The sequence below is a fragment of the Aulonocara sp. 'chitande type north' Nkhata Bay genome, linkage group LG15 (genome assembly GCF_057382095.1).
Source record: "Aulonocara sp. 'chitande type north' Nkhata Bay isolate Kocher_YH1m ecotype deep benthic linkage group LG15, A_spYH_male_GT1.1, whole genome shotgun sequence".
Taxonomy (NCBI): Eukaryota; Metazoa; Chordata; class Actinopteri; order Cichliformes; family Cichlidae; genus Aulonocara; species Aulonocara sp. 'chitande type north' Nkhata Bay.
In genome coordinates, this window is record NC_141358.1 from 38,769,568 (window position 1) to 38,790,949 (window position 21,382).

A 21,382-nucleotide genomic window follows, 5' to 3' on the forward strand; every position below is an offset into this window, starting at 1 on the left:
CGATGTTCTCTAGAAGCTCTTCTTCTTCGATGACTGAATCCATAGACTGATAGAAGAGTTCAGAGGACTTCATCTTCTCACTTAGATAAAAAGGACAAGATTAAAATCTGACACGATGACCCCGTAGGTGGTTATTACCCATCAAAAGAAAACGTGCCTCTCATGTATCTTTGTACATGTGTGTAAAATGAACATGATATGCCCCGTTGCTTGTTTCCCCCCCGGTTTGCTTTCTAAGGATGATAGACTGTTAAGCAGCCCCACGACTTTGCACTGTCTCAGAGTGACATGGATGTTGAATCTGTGTTTGTACTTTGTTTTGTTTTTTTTAAACTACCAGACTGCATGTTCTTTGCATCATCAGATTGTCTATATATTTTTTTCCTTTCTTTTTTTTGTCTCTGACCATTAAACACACGTTGTTAGGAATTCCTGTCGTGTGGTTTGTTTTGGAGCAAGAAAATCTGAACTAAACGTGTGTCTGTCTGATTAAAGCCACAAATTACACAGCTTTTCTTAACTGCAGCTCACACAACTGTTTGGTCCTCTAGTTTTTGGGTGTTTAAACTTTTTCTCTTGACATGAGTGTGAAGAGAGAGAGAGAAGCCATTTTAGGTCATCATTCAATTTTTTTTTAAGATTTTTTTCTAGTTTTTTTTTGTTTTTTTTAAAAGAAAAAGCTGTAGAAAAATCCATATTTTAAGAAATAAATGTGTCCATTCCATTAACATACTTTCCCCCAAGTAGTCCTCATATAAGTTGGCAGAAATAAAAGTACCCATTTAAAAAAAAAAAAAAAAGTCTCTTGAACTCAGTTATAATACTTAACAATGACTTCGCAGATATTTGAAGCTTCTAACCTAACTGGACTTTTTATTAGCAATACACAGTTGCTTTTTCCCCCTCGTACATTCAATCAGGTGCTGGAAACATTGGAGATTTTGGTCCACATGGACACGATCACGTCACACAGATACTGAAGATTTGTTGGCTGCACATCTGTGGTGTGAATCCTTTTCACCACATCACCAAGATGCTAGATTGGATTGAAATCTGGTGACTGTGGAAGCTGTTTGAGTGGAGGGAACTTATTGTTATTAGTTTAACGCACCTGTTTGGGATGATTTGAGCTATTTTGACCTGCTGCATTATCCTGCTGGAAGAAGCCATTTATGATGCCACTACTACCTGTAGTGATACGCGGCAGAATGAATCCATGCTTTCATGAAATTTTGGCACCACCATTTGAATGTGTCAGCAATGACCAGACTCATCAGACCAGGCAAAGTTTTTTCCAGTCTTTTATTGAGCAATTCATCTCTGTTAACCATAGAGATGGTTGTATGGGGAAATTCCCAGTTTCTTAAGCATTCAGACCAGCTTCTGGAGTACCAACAACGACGTTGCACTTAACATTGCCTTTTTCCCCAAATGTGATGCTCAGGCGTGCATGGATAAATGGACTAAGCTGCTACTAAGCGATTAGCACATTAGACATTAGAAAACAAGCAGCCAAACAGGTGTACCTAACACTAGTGCGTATATGCAATATTCAAAAAATCTTCAGGTCTGCTTTTTAACGTTAAGGTACTTTATTGCTGCCCAACAACCCCAGATTTATTTCAGAAGTCTGCACTGCATTATAGCACAGATAAAAATCTGTTTTTCCATTAAGCTGAAGCAGATATTCTGCCTGATTCCAGGTGATCTACTTTACATTAACCATGTTACAGTCCCATCACAGTTGACTTTCACTATATAATGACTGAGCTAATGGTGCGTAAACAAATTAAAAGTAAAAAAGCACATAAAATATATCAACAATGAAATTATTTCAAGCATATTTAAAGTTAGTGCCATACAGATTTTCTTTAAATAAGCAAAAAAAACCAACAAAAACCAACAAAAAACAAACCCTCTTAACAGTAGGCTGCCACCAGATGGCGCTGTCGCACAAAACATCTCATCTTCCCGGAGGATTTCTAGTCATTCTCAGAGGATAAAGCTTGACATTCTCCGTGCAAAGGATTATTCTGCGTGTTTCGTCTGGTGTGTGTGTTTCCGGCAAGGAAAAAAGAAAAGAAATGCATCATCTGAGGTCCTATTCAGCCTCAAAGTGTCGCTGTACTGTAATCGAGGCAGGCGAACTTGTTTTCATTCCCGGGGAAAAGTGCTCATTATTCCACTCACTGTTTCTCGTGGAGGAGTGCTCGTGTACTTGAAGTGTAAAGCACAGTGGGGAACATCCCGTCCACCTCAGAGATCGTGTCGGCGATGAAAGAGCCATCACTCCTGCCTGTTTTCGAGGTTATGGACCAGCAAGATTATAATTGCTTTATAATTATAATAATAAAGATTCATATTTTATGCCAAACTAGAAAAAACAGGGAGTCTGTTTTGAGCAGAGCATATTTTCTTTACATATAAATTCATTTATATAAAAATATTTTCTATTAAAACAGTCTGAAAGCTTCAACGTCAATTTTAATATAACTTTATCATTCACACGCCTGGTTTCCAACATAAAACACGATACTGGCAAGAGTTAGTCAGCTGTATCAGTCACAGCTGTAGGGAAATCATGGACACATTTAATGCAACACCTTCTGTGCACATTGCAGGTGCGGGAAATGTGAACCAGTGGCGATTCTAAGTTTAAACGTTTAGGGGAGCTCAGCTCTCATTCATGATGCCAGCAGTGCCTTGTAAATAAAATTAATGGAATATGCTGTTTGCAAATATAATCAGCCCTTTTTGCATTTGCACAACTCAGTTCAGTTGGATACACATTACAGTGTCACCTTCAAAAGCAATCTAAGCAGTTGGATGACCTATTGTAATGTCTGAGAATAATTCAGAGTGAATAATCAGACCTAATCCACCTGGTTTAACCTATTTTGGGTTTGAGCTTTTTTTTTTTTTTTTTTTAGCTTAGGTTTAGATATCAAACCCGAGGCTAACCCTAGAAGAGCAGGTTGCAAAGCCAAAACCGATTACAGTACAGCCCAGTGCTTAGTGAAATCATCGTCAATGAATCTGGGTAAAACAAAAGCTACAGCTTTATAATTTTTGGTGAATTTGACTACATGTCCACACTTCCGGTTTATTTTGCTCTTTCTCTGTCTTTATGCCGTCACCCAAAAGTTAAATGTTACAGTGAATAAAAGATATAAACGGATCCATATCAGTTCATAGCATAATTCAAAGTGAGTAAAGCCTGCAGCTGGACATTGATCTGGAGCTGTACTGTAAACAACCACTGAAGCCCAGTTTGCCCATAAAAGGATTTTTTTTTTCTGTTTTACAAACAAAAAAAATAAAGTATATGTGAGCAGACTAGAGAATCATAATGATTTATGCTACATTAGCCAAATTTGTTTATGTTATTTTGTCAAATAAAAACATGCAGATGCTTTATAAGTCACAGTGATTTCCACGTGTTATCAGAACAGTTTGTACTTCTGTTATATTCCAGTTAAAGTGTGTTTTAAATCCACATCACTGATTTGTGTCATTACATTACCTCTTCATTAGGGGTGCACTGATAAATGGGTCTAAACATATTGAAAAAACCTTCAATTATGTTTAATTTTGCTGACATAAAAGCAGTTAAATTAAAAGTTACTAAAGATACTAAAGTCAGCTTATCATTTGTGGGCTGATGGCTACGTCTTGTGGTGGTTTCCTAAAAGAAAATCAAAAGGAAAAGCTCTTTGGGACCATTGCACGTGACAGTATGAAGCAGGGCAATATCAGAGACTTTAAATGAGAAGGACTTTGGTAATAATCAGGGGAAAATATCTCTTCATTTCCAAATGTCCTGCACAGAATGTTTTGAGTGCAGAGTACAAGAAAACTGAAGGAAAGGAAAGTGAGAAAGATTTATTTTCACTTTCTCACAGGATGAAATATAAAGCACATGTATGTGTTAAAAAGATTAATAATAAATTTTGAAATATATTTAAGCTTTTATCCTTGGAAATGTTGTATTTAAATTAAAATATATTTGCTATTCACATCCTAAATACCAAGCCTGCCATCTGCACAGTTTATTGTTTTTTTTTATTTATAAGTTACTGTTTATTTGAAAATGTCAGACCACCTCCCAGCATCACTAATGTGTCCCACATTGTTTCTCTCGAACTGTGTCTTTATATGTTTTATAGAGTAATGTATATATAATGCAGTGAAAAGTATTTTCCCTCTTCTTCTTATTTTGCATATTTCCCACTTTTTTCTCATGTTTCAGATAATCTGATTTTATATTAAACAAACCTGAGTAATTGTCTTTAAATAATCATTTTATTTATCAAGAGGAATAAAGTTATCCAAACCTACCTCTCCCTGTTACCTAATAACTATTTGTGCCACCCCGGGCAGCAAGAACTGCAAACAAGCATTTACAACAACTCACGATGAGGATTTTTTAGTCCACACTTTAAGGTCATGCTAAAGCATCTCAATTGCATTTAAGTCCTGACTGCGGTTAAGAAAACTGACAGAGTTTTCTTAATTTGTGGATAATGACTCTCACCATGGTTTGCTAAAGCCCCAAAGCCTTAGGAACGACTTTATAACCATTTCCAGACTGATAAATGCCAGTTTCTCATTTGTTCTGGAGTTTCTTTGGATTTTGGCACGATGTGCTGCTTTTTGAGATCTTTTATTTTGTTTTACTTTGTCAGACAAGGCCAGGTAGTTTTTTTAACCCCCTTAACAAATGACATAATCATTTGAAAACTGCATTTTTTTTGTTTTCCTGGGTTATCTTTGTCTAATATTAAAACGTGTTTGACGATCTGAAACACGAAAGTCTGACAAATATGCAAAATAAATAATAATAAATAAATTAAATAAATTAACATAAGAAAGTAAAAAGGAGATAAATACTTTTTCCACAGCAGTGAATATTATAGATACTTTGAAGGATGCAATAATATCCTATATTCTTAGTTATTACTGGATCTATTTGTGAATTAGTTTATTCATTTACCGCTTATGTAGAAATAGCAAGGATTGTTGGGTCAAACCTTATTAAAAAAGTCAGTAATGAACTTTCATGAGTAGTTATTAGTTGTTATATAGTTGTCATATTCCTGCCTTGCGCGTTATTTTGTGAATTACATTTCAATACGTCCTCAGCAATGGGGCACATGCGCACTGGCCGGTGGATCCCTCTCTGACCACGACAGACGATCTTCGGAGTTGTGTGTGTGTAGTGTGTGCGCTCCACTCCCGCTGGCTGCTATGACCTAGCTACCGGACGACACTTTCCGTTTTTCCACGCTGACCCTTCCGCCTCAAACTGCAGTCCCCACACTCAACGTTACGGTCGTTTATGGTCGCATTACCGCCACTTTTTCATCGTAGCTGCTGGCCTCCGGGGCTAGCTGGCTAGCAGAGAGGGGGTGACGGAGTGGAGCCAGCTGGTCGGACTGAGAATCGGCAGCGTTAGCAAACAAGCTAATTAGCGAGAAAGACTCAGCCTGGATTATTGCCTTTAATCAAAAGAGAGCATAGGTCTGCGGCTTCACCCACTGCAGCAAAAATGAAGATAACTGTGGATTTCGAGGAGTGTTTGAAGGACTCCCCAAGGTTCAGGTGAGTGATGACAGCCAGGCTTTTTTATTGTCCCGTCCGCTGCTTTTTTATTTATTTATCTCAGGGGTAAAAGTATACGGCTAGCCGCCTGCTAAACCCTCACGCCAATCAGCAGTAAGTAGCTAGCTGTTCGTCGCCTGCTACTTTTCTATTTTTGTCCCTAAGAGAGCTGGGGCCAGTCTGGGAGGCTGCTGCTGGGACGAGGAAACCAAACAGAGACTCGCTGAGAGTCGTGGTGCAGTGGAAAGCTGCTCCAGCGCCTGTTTTTACCCCCAATATAAATTATGTAAACATAGTAAAATACATTAAATATGAACGCAGAGATTAGAGTCTGTCCCAGGATCCTTGACTGGCATGACCCTGCTTAATAGTGTATTTTTTCATGACAGCCAGCTTTGTGTTTACTGTGCGCAGCACTGCATCTGTAATTCACTTTTCTGTTTGATCACACTTATATTTCTAATTAGACCCAATGTCTATTTTCACTGTCCGCTCATTATCTTGCTTTTAAAGTAACCTGACACATTCATGATCGTTTCCATATAAAGACATATTAGTAGCGTAAGCAGTAAGCTTCTTTCCTCCTTCAGTTACGAGCTGATCAGTGAAAAAAAGACAAATCACTGGTGACTTTAAAAATAGTGTTACCGTCCATGTGACGTGTTCTCTGTGTGGTCATTTCTGAAATCACCCCCCCCCCCCACACACACACACACTTCTTCTGAAATTTGTGTAAAAATGGCTCTCACCTCCCTCCTCTAACAGTGGCCTTGAACTGTCCAGTGTTTTGAGACAAAAAGCATCTTCCCCTCTTCCTCCCTCTTCCTCCCTGCACAGCCCCTCGCGCTCCCTTGCTGCTGCTGCAACATCCTCTCTCACAAAAACGAGGAACAGATGTTCGAAAGTTGTTGTTGCAGTTGTTGTTTTTCTGAGACTGAGCATTTCCTTTAGGATTGTATTCATAGGGCTGAACAAAGGGGAAATGTCCCAGTCGGTCGTTGTTGCCTGGTTTAAGGCTGTGTGACCACGATTGCTCCCTTTTACTCACTGTTTTAAATTGGACACATTATTACTATTAAAGCGCTCTAACTGGTGTGCTGCTTAGTGTGTCAGCTCATTGGTATTTGAGGTGTTCGAGGTGCTGCATGCTGCCACAGGCTTTGAAGCCCTCACCTCTTTGCGTCATCACACTTACGTTTGCTTTCATTGATTGTGGATAACAGAGCGCTGAGTCACTGCATACAGTTTGAAGTTTTCTATGTCAGCGAGGCAGTTTTTCAAACAAAGAAAGGAAACTGTTCAGTGGGAGTGCAGAGGCTTTGTTTGCGATGTATATCCAGCAGAATCTGAAATACTGAAAGTCACTCATTTGTATACAAGACTTGCCTGACTTTTTTTTATTTATGTTAGTAAATAAGAACAGTCATCATCATGAGCCAGGTCCGAGCATCTTTTAAGGTAATTCATTGCAAGGCTGCAGCAGTATAAAAAGGCTTGGCACTTATTTTTCTTAATTAGAGCTTTGCTTTTCCCGGCACTGAGGCGGTGTGTGATTGACCTTTCTCTGACCTGTAACTTTGCTGCGGCACCTGTTACAGCACCTAAATGACACCATTACCTTGTCCTTGCTTTATTCCAAAAACAAATGCACAAAAGATGTGGAAAGTGGTAATCTGTTGATCAGTTAGATGATGTTTGATGAATATATACTCGTTTGGGGTCACCTTGGGCTTTAAAAAGGTGCTCTTTTTCTGACTTCTGGAGACCAAAGAATCTGTTGATTAATCCTGTAAAACATTAACCTAAAGTCAAAATTAATCATTAGACTTTACAGTAGTTCTCGTTCTGTCTGTTTAAATGTAAATAACTCTGCTTCTCTGCCTGTCCCTATCAAAAGTATAAAAGTTATCACTTTTATTGAGGGAATTCTTGGAGGGGTTTGGATGCAGCAGGCAAAGTACTTGGCCTAGTTTGTGACAAATAAACAACAAGCAGTGAGTTTCTCCTCCAGGACTTCTGAACTTGCCATCGGTTGCACTGAACTTGCCGGTGCCACCGATGTCGGTGCTGTTTGACCAGAGTACATGTAATCTTGCACCACTGAAGGACATCATGGATAGAACCTGTAGGAACGTAACTTAGTGCTTAACTCAATGATTTCACTATAGTACTTTTTCTCGTAGTAGTTTTCTAGCAGGTTTTTTTTCTCCAGTTATTTCTATGTTATGCTGCTTGGTGCTTCTACTGTTCTACATTTTGGATGCCAGCTTTATAATCCACACTAAAACCAAAGCATTGCATTACTATGGATCAAACTATGAAATATAATAAGTCAACAGCTGCAACATTAAAGTCATAATGATTTGGACAAGTGCCATTCTAAATGGTAAACACATTTAGTTTGGGTCAACACCTGGATTTTACTTAGCAAAGTGTAAGAGCTTTACATTGGTCTAGGATACTGTTACTTTTGGTCTAGGTGTGGGATCAGCATCATCATGTACCACCCAAAAATTGAGGTCAGTTGAATAGCTGAATATATTGAGTGACCAGTTTTTTTCTTCCCTGGTGGAAATGGTACATTGACACACTCAGGCATTTGACATAAGCACACCAAATGCTGAAGGTGATCCAATGAAATATTAGAGATTGTGGGGGGTTGTTTTTGGTCAGGGCAGTGTGTTTTGATATTACAGCCTGTGCACTGTTAAGCTGCTTAAGCAGGATTCTAACTTTTACTTAAGTAAAAAGCCAGCATACTTTTTTTCCACTTTGCAAAACAAACAAACAAACAAACAAACAGTTATCAAATATAAAGTTATGTTTAAACTTTCGTGCAGCACCACTTTCAGTTGGACAATTTCTATCCCAATTTTTTTACACTGATTGTATTTCTCATCAAATATTCTGATTTCCTTTTGGCACCTCTATTTTGTTCTTAGCCCGCTCTGTCCCACCCTGGTTTATAAACTTATGGAAACGCCCATGCATCCAGCTGACAGTGGATCTCCAGAGCTGAGCTGCAGCTCAGACTGGCGGGGCTGGAGGCTGTGGGATGAGAGACTTGCAGTAGAAAAAGCTGAATCATATTGAGGGCCGCCACGGCAACCTGGCCCGTGAGTCAGCTGGTAACATGAGACAGGAATGGTCGGTGTTAGTTGGCTAGCAGCAACTGAACTTTCAGAATGAGAGCAAGAGGACTGTTTTTAAATGTGTCACCAAATGTATGTGATGAGGTAAAATCTATGAGTAGGAAACACCACTGTATGGGCAGATGTGATACAACACATAGAACTCGACAAATGTTGTCGTTACTTTTTGTCTAAAAACTCCAGTTTGTGTTTTATTCTGTTAATCTAATTCACATCCACTTCCCATGATTGTCTGAGCAAGGTAACAATATAGCCCTGTCTCTGTTTGTGCTTTTTTGTGACCTTTGCCCCCCTTTTGGATGAGTCATCAGTTAGCATTTCCTGACTTAAACACTGCTGTAGGTTCATCATTGCTCCATAGTTATTAGAGATTACTGCACCATAGTTTTCCACTTCGACCACCGCAGCTCTGCTGCCGTTTATCCAACCCCCCTCTCGTTGTGTTTGGCCAGGGAAGACGACGACGACGCAGGAGACACAGAGTATGGATAAAAACATGTAATACGCACCAGCGTGAATTAGCTCTCACTTGCTCAACATCTGTTTCCAGTTTGGTGTTTGCTTTCAACTTGGTGCTGGAGAATATGGAGCCCCCAAATGTAGAGAGGGTTGTTTTTAAGTGGTATTTTGGCACACCCCACTTACTTTTTTTTGTTTGTTTTTTTTTTTCATCCTCATTTTTGTTGGAGAAACTGTCTTTGGTTGTAAACCATGTGTTCGGGCTGCATGAGAGGTTCACTAGTGCAAAAAAGTTATGTATTTTTGGCAGTAAACCCTAGTAGCCTAGTTTTCCACTTGAGAATAGATGTTGGACTCGAGAGCTTCCTGGCTCCTCTTCAAGTATGATAGTTAAAAATTCCCTCCAGAGTGCAGCAGCTTTTCTCTCCACAAGTATAGGAACAGATGTTTTACATATTTTATATGCTGTTCCACTCTGCAATGTCCCCAACAAAAGCAATTATCTGTAGTGTCTTTTTATATGAAATAAGCAATGTGGGGGTAGCTTAAGGACCTCGAAAGTTATGGATACTATAGGCTCCATTTATTAAACTGATCATAACATCTGTAAAACTGAAATGTTTCCAGTTTTTTTACATAGGACACACAAGAAATTATCCCATCAAGAAAATTATAGTATGATGGAAATGTTTTCAGACTAGTTGTCGGTGAGGTAATTTCTGTAAGTGGCAGAAAAGTTCTCCTTGTTGTTGCGTCCCTTTTAATCATTATTACGCGAGTACGTGCTTCTGATTGGGTGTGTGACCATGCAGTGCAATACATCCTGATTAGCTTCCCATGGGAGTCCACCTGTGGGCTTGTTATCATGCTGGGCTATTTGCAGTTTGATTTAATTAAGCTCTGGTCCATTTCCTTTTAATGGTTATTAAAAGCCAATTAAAATGAATGAAATGTGAGGACTGAGGCTGCTCTTTATATCACATAAATATCCGTGTAAATACTTTAACTTTCAAGTATACAATTATTTTATCAGAGAGGATGAAGCAGAGAGAAGCTGTTGTTAATTTATCTCTCTAAAAATGCTTTTTCAAAACCTCAGATTTTGTGGATTTTACACGTTGCCTTCGGTATATAATTATTAACTCTGGATTTTTTTATGAGGCAGGCTTTTCACTGTCTATAAGTGATTGATCTGTTAAATGAGAGAATATTCTGTAAGTCCTTAAGAAAATACTTTTGTTATAATTATTATTTATAGCTCTCCAAATACATAATATTGTTGAACAATGATTGTTGATGATATCGTTTTCCCCTCGTCTACAGCAAATACAGTTAAACCTGTAACTTTGTGGACATGGGCACAATTTTTGTAGTGTTGCCATCTTTACATCATTAAAGTAGATTTTAATTCAAACAATCAACATATGATTATGCAAAATAGTCAGTTAATATTAGAGAGTTAGTATTGTAATAATTGTTTAGGGGTTCACAGCTAGTTTTATACACAGTCACCTATTTTCAGTGGCTCAAAACTGATTGGATAATTAATTCACGGCTCAGTGAGCTGTTAATGCAAGTAAAGGGGATCTTCACAGGAGGCTTTTAGTATTCTTTAGGCTGAAATCCAAACTAAAAATAAAGTAAATAATTAAGGAGTGGCCACATTAACAATCTATTTCATTCTTTAAAAGAATGAATGCACTGGCCAGCTGTGAGACAACTATTGTGGGTGATCTGTGACTTTCAGAGTTTACATTAAGGTGCAAACCTCTGGGTACACTCGAGATCAACAAGACCAGTTTAGACATTGGCAGAAAACATCTAAAAGAGCCTGAAAAAAATGAAGGTTAACTTGCACCAGAATGATGGAAAGAAAAAAGTATGGAGAAGGAGCCAAAGTAGTGGTCTGTCAAACATCATGAGAGTAATGCTGTGGCATGGGCATGTACGGCTGCTAGTGGAACCAGGTCACTAGTGTTTATTGGAGATGTGACTGCTGATAGAATTAGCAGGATTAACTTTGAAGTGTACAGGTTTATACTCTCTACTCAGATTCAGCCAAATGCTGTAAAAGCTGATTGTACATCACTTCACAGTCATAGGGATAATGTCCATGGTTTCTACACCTCCGGCAGTTGCTGACTGCAACGTTTTGTTTTTTTTATCTAAGTATTAAAAAATAATCATTAGATCAACAATTATGTTAGTTACTGAAAATGTAAATGGGGATTGACTTTAATTCCTGAACATGTGTCATTATTAGTGGTGCAACGGATCAAAAATCTCACGGTTCGGATCAGATCACGGTTTCAAGTCACGGATCGGATCAATTTTTGGATCAGCAAAAATAGAAGAAAAAAAAAAGACAAATTCGACTCACCATTTACTTATTTAAGTATTTTTTGCCTATTAAAAAACATTCAACTGAAGACTCATTCCACGCACTTATATAAAAACAAATTAAGGTGCAATATGGACATTATGGACCATGCTGGGCATCCTCTGCATCCTCTGCACACGGCCATAAACAACCAGAGGAAGTCTGTTCAGTGACAGGTTGCTTCTCCCAAAGTCAAGGACCTGCAGACTTAAAAAGTCCTTTGTCCCACACGCCATTAATCTGTTTAACTCCTTGCTGGAGGGGAGAGGGAGGGGAAACGGGGACAAAGGAGGGGGGAACAAGTAAGCTGTAGTGCCTTTTCACTGTGCAATAGTTTCTGTTAATATCCAACGGTGTAATAGACTCACAATACTTGAAATGTGCCGTTCCCTTGTATTCTTATTCCTATTTATTCTATTTATCCCTTTTGTATACTCTGTATTTATATATGTGTGTATTTCTGCTCACATTCTGCAACTTCTGTCGGTGCTGTGCTACTGGAAACTGAATTTCTCGGAGGAACCCACCCGAGGGATAAATAAAGTTTCATTTAATCTAATGTAATCTATAGGGCAGTACAGGGCTTTGTATCTACCACTCCGCTGTGATACAACGAGCGGTCCCAGTCACGTGGCTTTCCGTTGCCCTGGAGCTAGACCCATTTGTAGTTTGATCAACAGAAGATGGCTGGGACAGTTCAGCCATAGCTTTAAACTTCTCCTGCTCATACATGCTTGGAACGATCTTGTCACACTGAAGTGGACAAGCAACGGGATATCATAGCGTGGCTCAAGCACGTTCATCACAGTTTAAACCCCTTGTTTTGCACAACGGAATACGGCCTCCCGTCTGCAGCTAAACACCCCGATAGCTTTTGTAATAGCTTTAGCCCGGTCGGATTGGGCAGCAAAGGGCTGCTTAAATGCAGCAAACTCCTCTGCTCCGCCACTTGGATCGCTAGCGCTGGCCATAACTATCGCTTGACAGACCCAACACGCGCACCATACACATACTTTTTTTTTTTTTTTCTCGACTCTTCGGATCACATGCGTACCGAACCGTGGAGTGGGTTCGGATTTCGGATCAACCGTGATCCGTTGCACCACTAGTCATTATCCAAAAAACCTACTGACCTAACTGTGTGTGAGCACATTAATCTGTGGATCACATTAACGCCACCGTCTAGTGAAAATGCTGGAGTTTCCACTCTTTCTCATCAGTGCGTTTCCTTCCTGCTACTTCCTTGTGACATAGGAAGACCAAATGTGAAGCTGGCCTTGATGTTTAGTCAATCCCACACCAGAATTTCCAAAAGCTAGTAAGCGTTTATCTTTAAATAATGACTTCATCTTGTTGACGATGCCGACACGTGTTTGTGTGTATGTGTCTAATGGTGGGTTTTTACCACTGGAGGACCCCCTTCTGTGACAGCACTGCTCCACTCTCTAACAATTACAGGATCTACGTCACGGGACTGAATCTCACCCTATTCTTCATGTTTCCAACTGTTTGCCTCTACCACCACTGTTATTTCAGTCCAGTGGAATAAACCGTTTTCATGCAAAGTGGTCAGCTTTTCTGCGAGAAGTAATGAAGTAAAAAAAAAAAAAAAGCAGACTGTGTAAAATAATCTTCCTCCTGTATTTTAAGAAGTTCTTGGCAGAAGTAAGACAAGACGAGGGAGGCTGACAGTACGCTAGATATATTTGGAAGACATCAAAGTAAAGATGTAATGCCAGGCTGACACATCTAAATTGGATTAGTAATAGTAATTTAGAAGTAAGCCTGCTTGGGGCTAACTATGAAGTTTGAGCTATTTTATTTGGAAAATAGTATTGTTAACAACTAGGGAAACTTCCCTGTATTCTCTTGAATATGGCTTTAAACGGGTTATTGTCACTGGAGGTAGAGGAGCTCGGTATTTCTGTGTCAACAGTGCATATTAACTTCCTGAAATCAGATAATTGGTGAACCGAGAAGTCGTTTTACTTCTGTATGACCATTACATGATAAATAGTTTTTCCGATATTGTGCAACGGGGGAACAGATTTTCAACCAAACCGGTGCTTCTGCATTACACAATATTCTCCAGTGAGACAGGAATACGTGTAAAGTATATTCTTTGATGTCTCCTTTTGTCTTTGAAGTGTTGAGGTCCGTACCGCAGGCCTGAAGAAGACTCGGTAGCAACATGAATGACAAACCTGTTCGGCCGCCTGACTTCTTTATGTAGAGTAGACACAAGCAGCTGGGCAGATGCCAGCTGCCTCACAGAGCTCCAGGGGTGGAATTATTTGCTTTTTGGAGTGTGGTCACTGAATCGCTGCTAAAGAATTAGGTGTCTCCTTTTCTTTTTATACAGTATTTTACTATCCAGACAAATCATTGACTCTAGTGCTTGTAGACTAGCACAGTAAAAGTCCGGAGCTGCTGTTAGTGTTGTTGGCAGTGTTAGAATCTTAGTCACCCCCTGCTAAAATAACCTTTTTATGTGGATGTTTACTCAAAAGCTTTAAGAGGCAGAATGTCAGGCGACTAACTAGAACTGATTCAAATGACTTGAATTAATTTCCTAAAGTATGGAAGCAAGCTATTGTTTACTGTCTACTGTTGTTAGATTGCTGGCTTACAAAATGGAAGATGGATCGTGTTATAAGATATGTAGAGTAATATAAGAATATTGTAATATTGGCATTTATATTCCAAGCAGGAGGCTTCTGTTTTGATGTACAGTGGTGTGGAGTCCTATCTGACATAAGCTTTTGGATCAGTGCCTTTTTGGGTCAACATAAAGGGAAGCAGGACATAAACATGGCCTCGCTGAAGCTGAAATTGCCTCTGATGTGGTTTACAAAGCAGACTTTTTTTCTCTCCCCGTTTTACTTCTTCATGGCCTGTAGTCTGTCTTATACCACACGTCTCTCCCTATTTAGCTCTGGCTTGATCCTCACACCCACTCCGCACTTAAACCAGGCTTAGTTCCCTAATTTTTATTGTTTCATGTAATAAAAAAGCTAGTAGTCATATGGATATTTCCTGGAATTTATTCTTGGATGCCTTGTCACAGAGGGAGGAAGAGAGTGCTTTTTTTAAAGCTTTAATGGTTTGGAATATGGATATGTTTTCTTTAGATCTTGAATGAGCAGCACCAGCTATGGACCAGCAGGGATTTGGTATCTCTATGCATCGTGACCCTTCCAAATAGTTTGCACAGTTTTCTGTTGTTGAATGATACCATAGTTCAGAGAGTTTGCATTTTGTTTTATCTACTGGTTACACTCTGTGAATGCTGTTTTTGCACAAACTACCTCTCTTGTTCTGTTTTTGGAGACCAGAATCCTTTTAGACTAAGAATGTAGATTCTTAGTGATCCAAATTGGTGGGCAAGAACATTTTATATCTCTTTACTAATGATATTCTCCTCTTTTTGTCAAATTTGGCAGGTAAATCTCATTAAACAAATTGATAAATTCAGACAGTTTTCAGGTTATTAAATAAGTTATACGATACCATCAGTGCTTTATTTAAATCAAGAGAAAGAGAATCTCCAATAATCAAATCACTGTTTATAAATGCAAAAGAAGGATTCATGTATTTAGGAGTCAAAATTACTACAGATATAAAAGCAATTGTAAATGTTAACTTGTATATAAGAAGAACTTTGGATAGGGGGATGACGATACCCATCTCTTTAATGGATGTGTCAATATGATAAAAATGACTATTTAATTCTATTGGCAAAATTTCTTATTTCAGTTGATCCCTTTGCCGTTATTGAAATCATTTTTTAACATGATTCATTCAGTATTTGGAACAATACAAAGCCCAGAAAAAGACTCAGATATCTACCCTATGACAGAGGAGGGCTGCAGTTCCCAAATTTGAAATTGTACTATTGGTCTGCCCAATTACAAACTGTACATTTTACTTTTCAAGGTGTTCCAACTTCCTGAGTAGATATGGAAAAAAACATCAGCAAAGAGTTGGTATAAAGCTCATAAACACCAACCCCCTTTTTTTCTCACCAGTCCATGGTAATGCATCCTAAATGGGACAAATTGTTCAAATATCATCCCTATGACATTTAAAAATGAGGGCTGTGAATAAACACAAGATATGTTGTTATTATTATTATGTAATTATCCTTGTAGTTGTTTGATGTACGATGATTTAAATCTCTCTTCTCGGATAGTCTTTTACACCCAAAAGTCAGCTGGTCGTCATATTTGTGCAGTATCTTCTGTATCAGAATACCAGGAAAAATAAATACAAACACTTAAACAACTTGTATATACTTCTTACTTGCCATGTTTTCATACTTGTGAAAGACAGCGTGAGATTTTTGTTTTCTTTTTGCTTTTGCTTTTTTGTATTATCCATATCAAGTGCTGAAGAAGAATGTCAGTGTGTCACCTGCTCAGATGCTAATTTAACAGTTTTAAGTCAACAATCAGGATAAAACGTAAAATGCTTGAAACCAGACTGAGCAGACATGGTCTCAAGCAACAAAGCATTTTACCAAAATACGTAAGAGAGAAACAAGTCAATATAGAAAGAGCTATAATAAACAGGATTTAAGAAGAATGACAGATAAAAGTAAGCCATATAGATATCTTAACTTTGTCTGATCAAATGGATCAGAATAATAAATCCAGTGTAGTTAACTTTGTGCATATGTGGCATTTCTCATGACTGTCATATCTACTTGCTCTTTGTACACTTAATCCAGAGTGAAGGCCGTACACTGCCACCTTTAGTTTATCAGGTTCCAGATGATTGATAGGACAGCATATACCATGTGTGGATATGTATATGAATGTATATTGTTTTTAAGAAAAAGAAGAAAACAACTATCTACAAAGCACATTTCAAATGGATTTCTTTCTCCTGTAAATGTATTCAGACTCCCCTGCAACAAGTATACTTTCAGTCTCATTTGCTAGAACCAGCTGTTCAGCTTGGCTCACTCCAGGAGTGGAAACAGAGTTGTCAGCAGTCAGTATATCCAAACCAGCTGAAAATGCTGCCTTTCATGTTACTGCTTTTCAACTTCTGCTGCTTCAGTTCATTAGTGTTGCCCTTTTGAAGTCATGCTCCAATATTTCTTGGTTTAAGGGCTGGTTCTGAATTTTACTTGATTTTTCAATATTTCTGTTGTTGATTTGTTTGATAAGCACATAATCTTATTGAGCCATCTAACCTCTCCCCAGCTTCGGGCCATGAACTTCTGTTCTGACGTTCACCTATAAACATTGTTTTTGATACACTTTAAAACCAGTTGGTTCTCTGAGAGATTTCAAAGTAGCCCCATGATGATGATCCCACCACTGTGCTTCATAATTAGGATGATGTTTTGTTTTTGTTGTTGGCCTTTTCCCCCCAGATGACCTGTTTTGACATTTTTTTCCCTGTTTCCTGCTGATTTATGATGTAAAGCAGTGTGAAATTTGACTGTCATACCACTCATCACAATTCATGAAACTAACCTGGTGACAACTCTATTGAAAGGAGTCTTATGAGGCTGTGATAAAACCGTGGTTCACACTGTCCTGACTTTGTACAGAAAAGAGGGCTTTGTCACTTAGTGGATTTTGTATCACTTTGTTTATGTAGAGCAGCACTTGTACAACCCACACTTAGAGTTTGCTCATTAATTTAAATGCCTGCATTCAGGTATCTTTTAGAGAGAGTTTTCTTTGTCTATTTTGGTGACTTTAGTCTAGTAGGGACCACATTTTATGACTCTTCAGTGTCGATCTTGGTGTTTCCAAAGCTTTGTGGCTCTTCTTTCCTCTGCTTTCTCCTCTTTTGCTCATTATCCAGTTTCAGCCTGGATATGCTCCAAGTTCAGAGCTATGAGGCAATAGCCCAAATGTTCGTTTTGCCAAAGCCCCTCCTTTTCTTATCCTGTCAGCACTTTTGCAAGTTTAGCTTGCAGGCTCAGCTTTTCAGATTAGAAGGAAATGGTCTTCTTCTTGCGGTTACTTGGAAAGCATGACAGTGACTGACTGACTGACAATTAAAACAATTGTTTCTAGGTCTGTTCCTGAGATTGTATCTGAGTTTTCCAGTCTTCTTTCATTTCAGTGATGTTTATTATAGTTCATACTTGTGACCTGGATACTAAATGTTGTTGTTTGCCCCTGGGCAGAGAAATCAAGTGACTTTTATCAAGCAAGAACTGGCCTGACAAGATGTTAGATAACACATAATCAGATAGTAATTTGACTGACTTGACAAACACAGTCTGTTATTGGGTAATTTTATTGTAATAATTCAATTCACTTTTTTGTAAAGTGTACAACTAAAGCTTTCCTTAAACATGTTTTAACTAACTCTTCCTTCCCTCTGTTTTTAGTGTTGGCAAATGTTTGTACTCCTTACGTTTGTACTAACTACATCACCAAGCAAAAGTCAAATCCTCCTGAAGTCGGACGCTCGACACGGTCGGCAGAGCAGTGGTGATTCTGTGTGAATCACTGGAGAAATGTCCTTTGCCCGTGGCAGCAGAGAAAGACAAACGGGGCTTGTAGCATGTTCTTTTGACCACGGTTAATATCTGTGTGAGAGAGGCACAGTCATCTATTGCCTTTGACCCTGTTTCTGCCCTGTTGGACTACTTAAGACCTCAGTTCACAGACTTTACTTGGACTGCTATTTAAGACTCATAAAAAGAAGCACTTTGCTGTCTTCCTCCTATACTTATTATGAAGCACAGAAGACAAAAAAAGATCTATTCAGCTAATGTAATTTTATGTTAACATGTATTAATCAAAGTACATGAGATTACTTGTGCAATAAAGTACATGTTGCAAAGCAAAGGACTTCTCTATGTGGCAGGTTCTTCAAGCATTTAGCTGAATAAGGCATATATCAGTTTCTGAAAGCTCAGCAGTTTGATTTTGGCATTCCCACAGTTGAACTTACTGAGTGATGGATTTGCTGTTCATGCATGATATTCAGATTAGCCTTACCACCAGGTTTATCCTATGCGCCTTGTAGCATAGCCAGCAACTCAAGCTAATTCTAGTTTATAGTTTTAACGATTGTGACTGCTGCATCTGTGCATCCTGCATTAAAAAACAACAACAACAACAAAATCCCTTTCACATACAGAAGAAAGACGAGGACATGTAAATAACAATAAAATTAAGTCATACAGTTGCACTTCACAGTATCTGCTGTTCACTATGCGCATACATCCAAGCCTCTCCTGTTGAGGGATCCCCGGCACTGACCAGATGTCCACGACTTAGTTTGATGCCATATGGGAGAACAAACAGCTACAGGGGGTTTGGAGAAAGCCGTCCGCTGCTACTGCAGGGTGACGTTCTTAATCCCTCTGCTTTACACTGACACATGGCACTCATGCACTGCACTGCATGATGTTGGACACATTTTTTCCTGCAGTAGAATAAATTGTATTTGAAATGTAAAACTGTTGTTCTTATCTTCAGTGAGTTTATGCTAAGGGCGATTGGCTGATAGGCCTGAAATGGAGAGAATCGCCGTGATAAGAAACAGATACTGTTGTATTAGTAGATGTAAACAGTTTTAATGCTGCTATTGTCTTAAGAATAAACTTGCCTCAGTGTTGATTACTGCTGCTAAATGGTTATAAATGTGAAGCATGCATTATCTAAAGGCCACATCTGAGCTGCACTGCATAACTAATGATACATGACTTAACAGCAGCGCATTCATTAAGTTTTCATAATGTGCCACCACTAGCACCATCATTTCAGAGCTTTTCTCCTATTTTAAATGTGTTTTTCTAGGATATGTGGGCTTATATCGTTGCAGTGCACTCCTTAAATTGGTGTTTTAATGCTAAAGGCGCTGTTGTGTTGTATGTTTTAGATGCACCTTAAAGACCTTGTTGCTTTTCTGCAGATACATCTGTGTCTAATAAATCCATATATCATTATCAAGTGTTGGCATTTGCCATGTTATTTCTTATTATTTCTTTACTCCAGATTAAGCATAAATAAATGCAGTTTTAGAAAAAATACTCTTTGTCTATCCTGCATTAAAAAAGCCTTAGTAATGCGATAATTAACATCAAGGGGAGATTAATCCACAGATCCTTTGCTGGGATGATGTATTTGTTATTCTTCTCCCTCTGTTGTGGTATCCTGAAGCTCGTAGGCTGTCGATCTTGTGGAGAGGCGAGCTGTGTCTCTGTCACATTTTAGAGGGCAGGACGCCAGACCTGACTTCAGGCCCAAAATGGCAGCTCTCAGTTTGTCTGCTTCTAGACGTCTGTCTGTGTGTCTCACGTGCTCGAACGGGAGGATATTGTCATTTACTGCAGCTGCCGCTTTCAGAAACTATAATTGTGGAATACGGGAATGTTGGGGGAACCGAACTGCTATAATTAAATTAAGTTCTTCTTCTCTGTCTGAAAATGATCAAGATGTTGAATAAAAGACAAATATTTGACCCAGTTTCAGTTGCATACGTGACAAAGATGAAGCTGTGTGGCTATAAATTATGTTGCTTATATTGGCATGCAGTATATTGCTTCCTTTTTACTTATGATCAACATAAGTGCCATAATGCGGAACAGAGATTAACCTAACTGCTCTGTAGACACAGGAGGGTTATAAGGAGAACTGTGATAATGGGATGAAGATGAAGGGTATGCATGCTTTCCAGCAGAATGCCTCTGAGTACACCTTCTTTCTCTGTTTCACAGTTCATGCATCCGAATGTCAATGAAGTATTGAGTCATGGTTGCGCTTCACTTCAAACCTTTGCATTTTCTGTCCTCACAGAGCCACCATAGAGGAAGTGGAGGGGGATGTGTGCGAGTTGGAATCCAAGCTTGACAAAGTGAGTACCGCCCATGAAAAAACATTGTTTAATTGTTCGTTTTCTCCACCGTGTGAGCCAGCAGCAACATAAGCCATCCTGTAACAGGTCAGGTTTGTCCTCGGACTTGTCCTCGCTGTATTCCTTGGCATTTCGAGCAAGACTGAATGAAAGCAGACGAGTAAACGCACTCGTTACCCTTCCAGCAATGTGATGGTTTACTTGGACCAGATTAAATATCTATCTATATGCCAAGTCTTTTATTGTAACTGTGGCATTTTGTTGATCAAAATCATACGTTTGTAAAATCACGAAAAGGGATGTGTGCCTATTATTAGGGATTTGAAAAATGGATTTCATGGAGGGGCCAAATGAATTCATGATAAAAGACGAGGTTAATGTTTTAAGAAGAGTTTCCAGTTTTTGTAATAGGTCTGGATGAAGTAATGCAAAGTAGTATACAAACAAAATCAGGGTTATTCACACACTCACACTGATGCATGCATCGCCTGTTGATTGGTAGACGACCCACTCTACTGCCTGGCTCAGCATTTACTCACCATTCAGCATATTTATTCTTTTATCAAAGCTTTTTATTGTTTTGCTTATTTTTAATAGGAAATACTCATGCGTAGGATGGTATTTACAATCGTATTTAGTGGTACAGACTTGGGTTGGACGACTGGACGAATATATCGACTATCAATGATAGGCTGAGCCCATCGGCCATCATTTTTACAAGGGGCAATTTAATTATTCGTCCATGAGTAAGTTTGCTAATAAAGATGGAGCTAATAGAACCAGTCAACAGAAAGGGGGGAAAAAAAAAAAGCTCCATCAAATGCTTGTTGATGGAGCTGCAGAAGCTGGTGATAGCCTAGCATACTCAGCCGGATGGTGGCCACGTGCATGCTCATGCAAGTTAGCTGTGTTTGAGTAGTTTGCTCGCACTATAGGTCTGCACAGGCGGGACACT

At 38.9% G+C, this 21,382-nt stretch overlaps 1 protein-coding gene across 2 annotated transcripts in view; it reads left to right on the top strand.

Annotated features, from left to right (window-relative positions):
* The first annotated feature begins 5,172 nt into the window (after nt 1-5,172).
* The window catches only part of LOC147313621 (arf-GAP with coiled-coil, ANK repeat and PH domain-containing protein 2-like), a 49,432-nt gene continuing 33,222 nt past the window's right edge, over nt 5,173-21,382 (top strand). For both annotated transcript variants that reach the window (XM_086263299.1, XM_086263298.1), the window contains exons 1-2: nt 5,173-5,601; nt 20,370-20,427. In XM_086263299.1, coding sequence (XP_086119425.1) covers nt 5,549-5,601; nt 20,370-20,427 — 111 coding nt within the window. In that variant the 5' untranslated portion in view covers nt 5,173-5,548. The remainder of the gene's footprint in view (nt 5,602-20,369; nt 20,428-21,382) is intronic.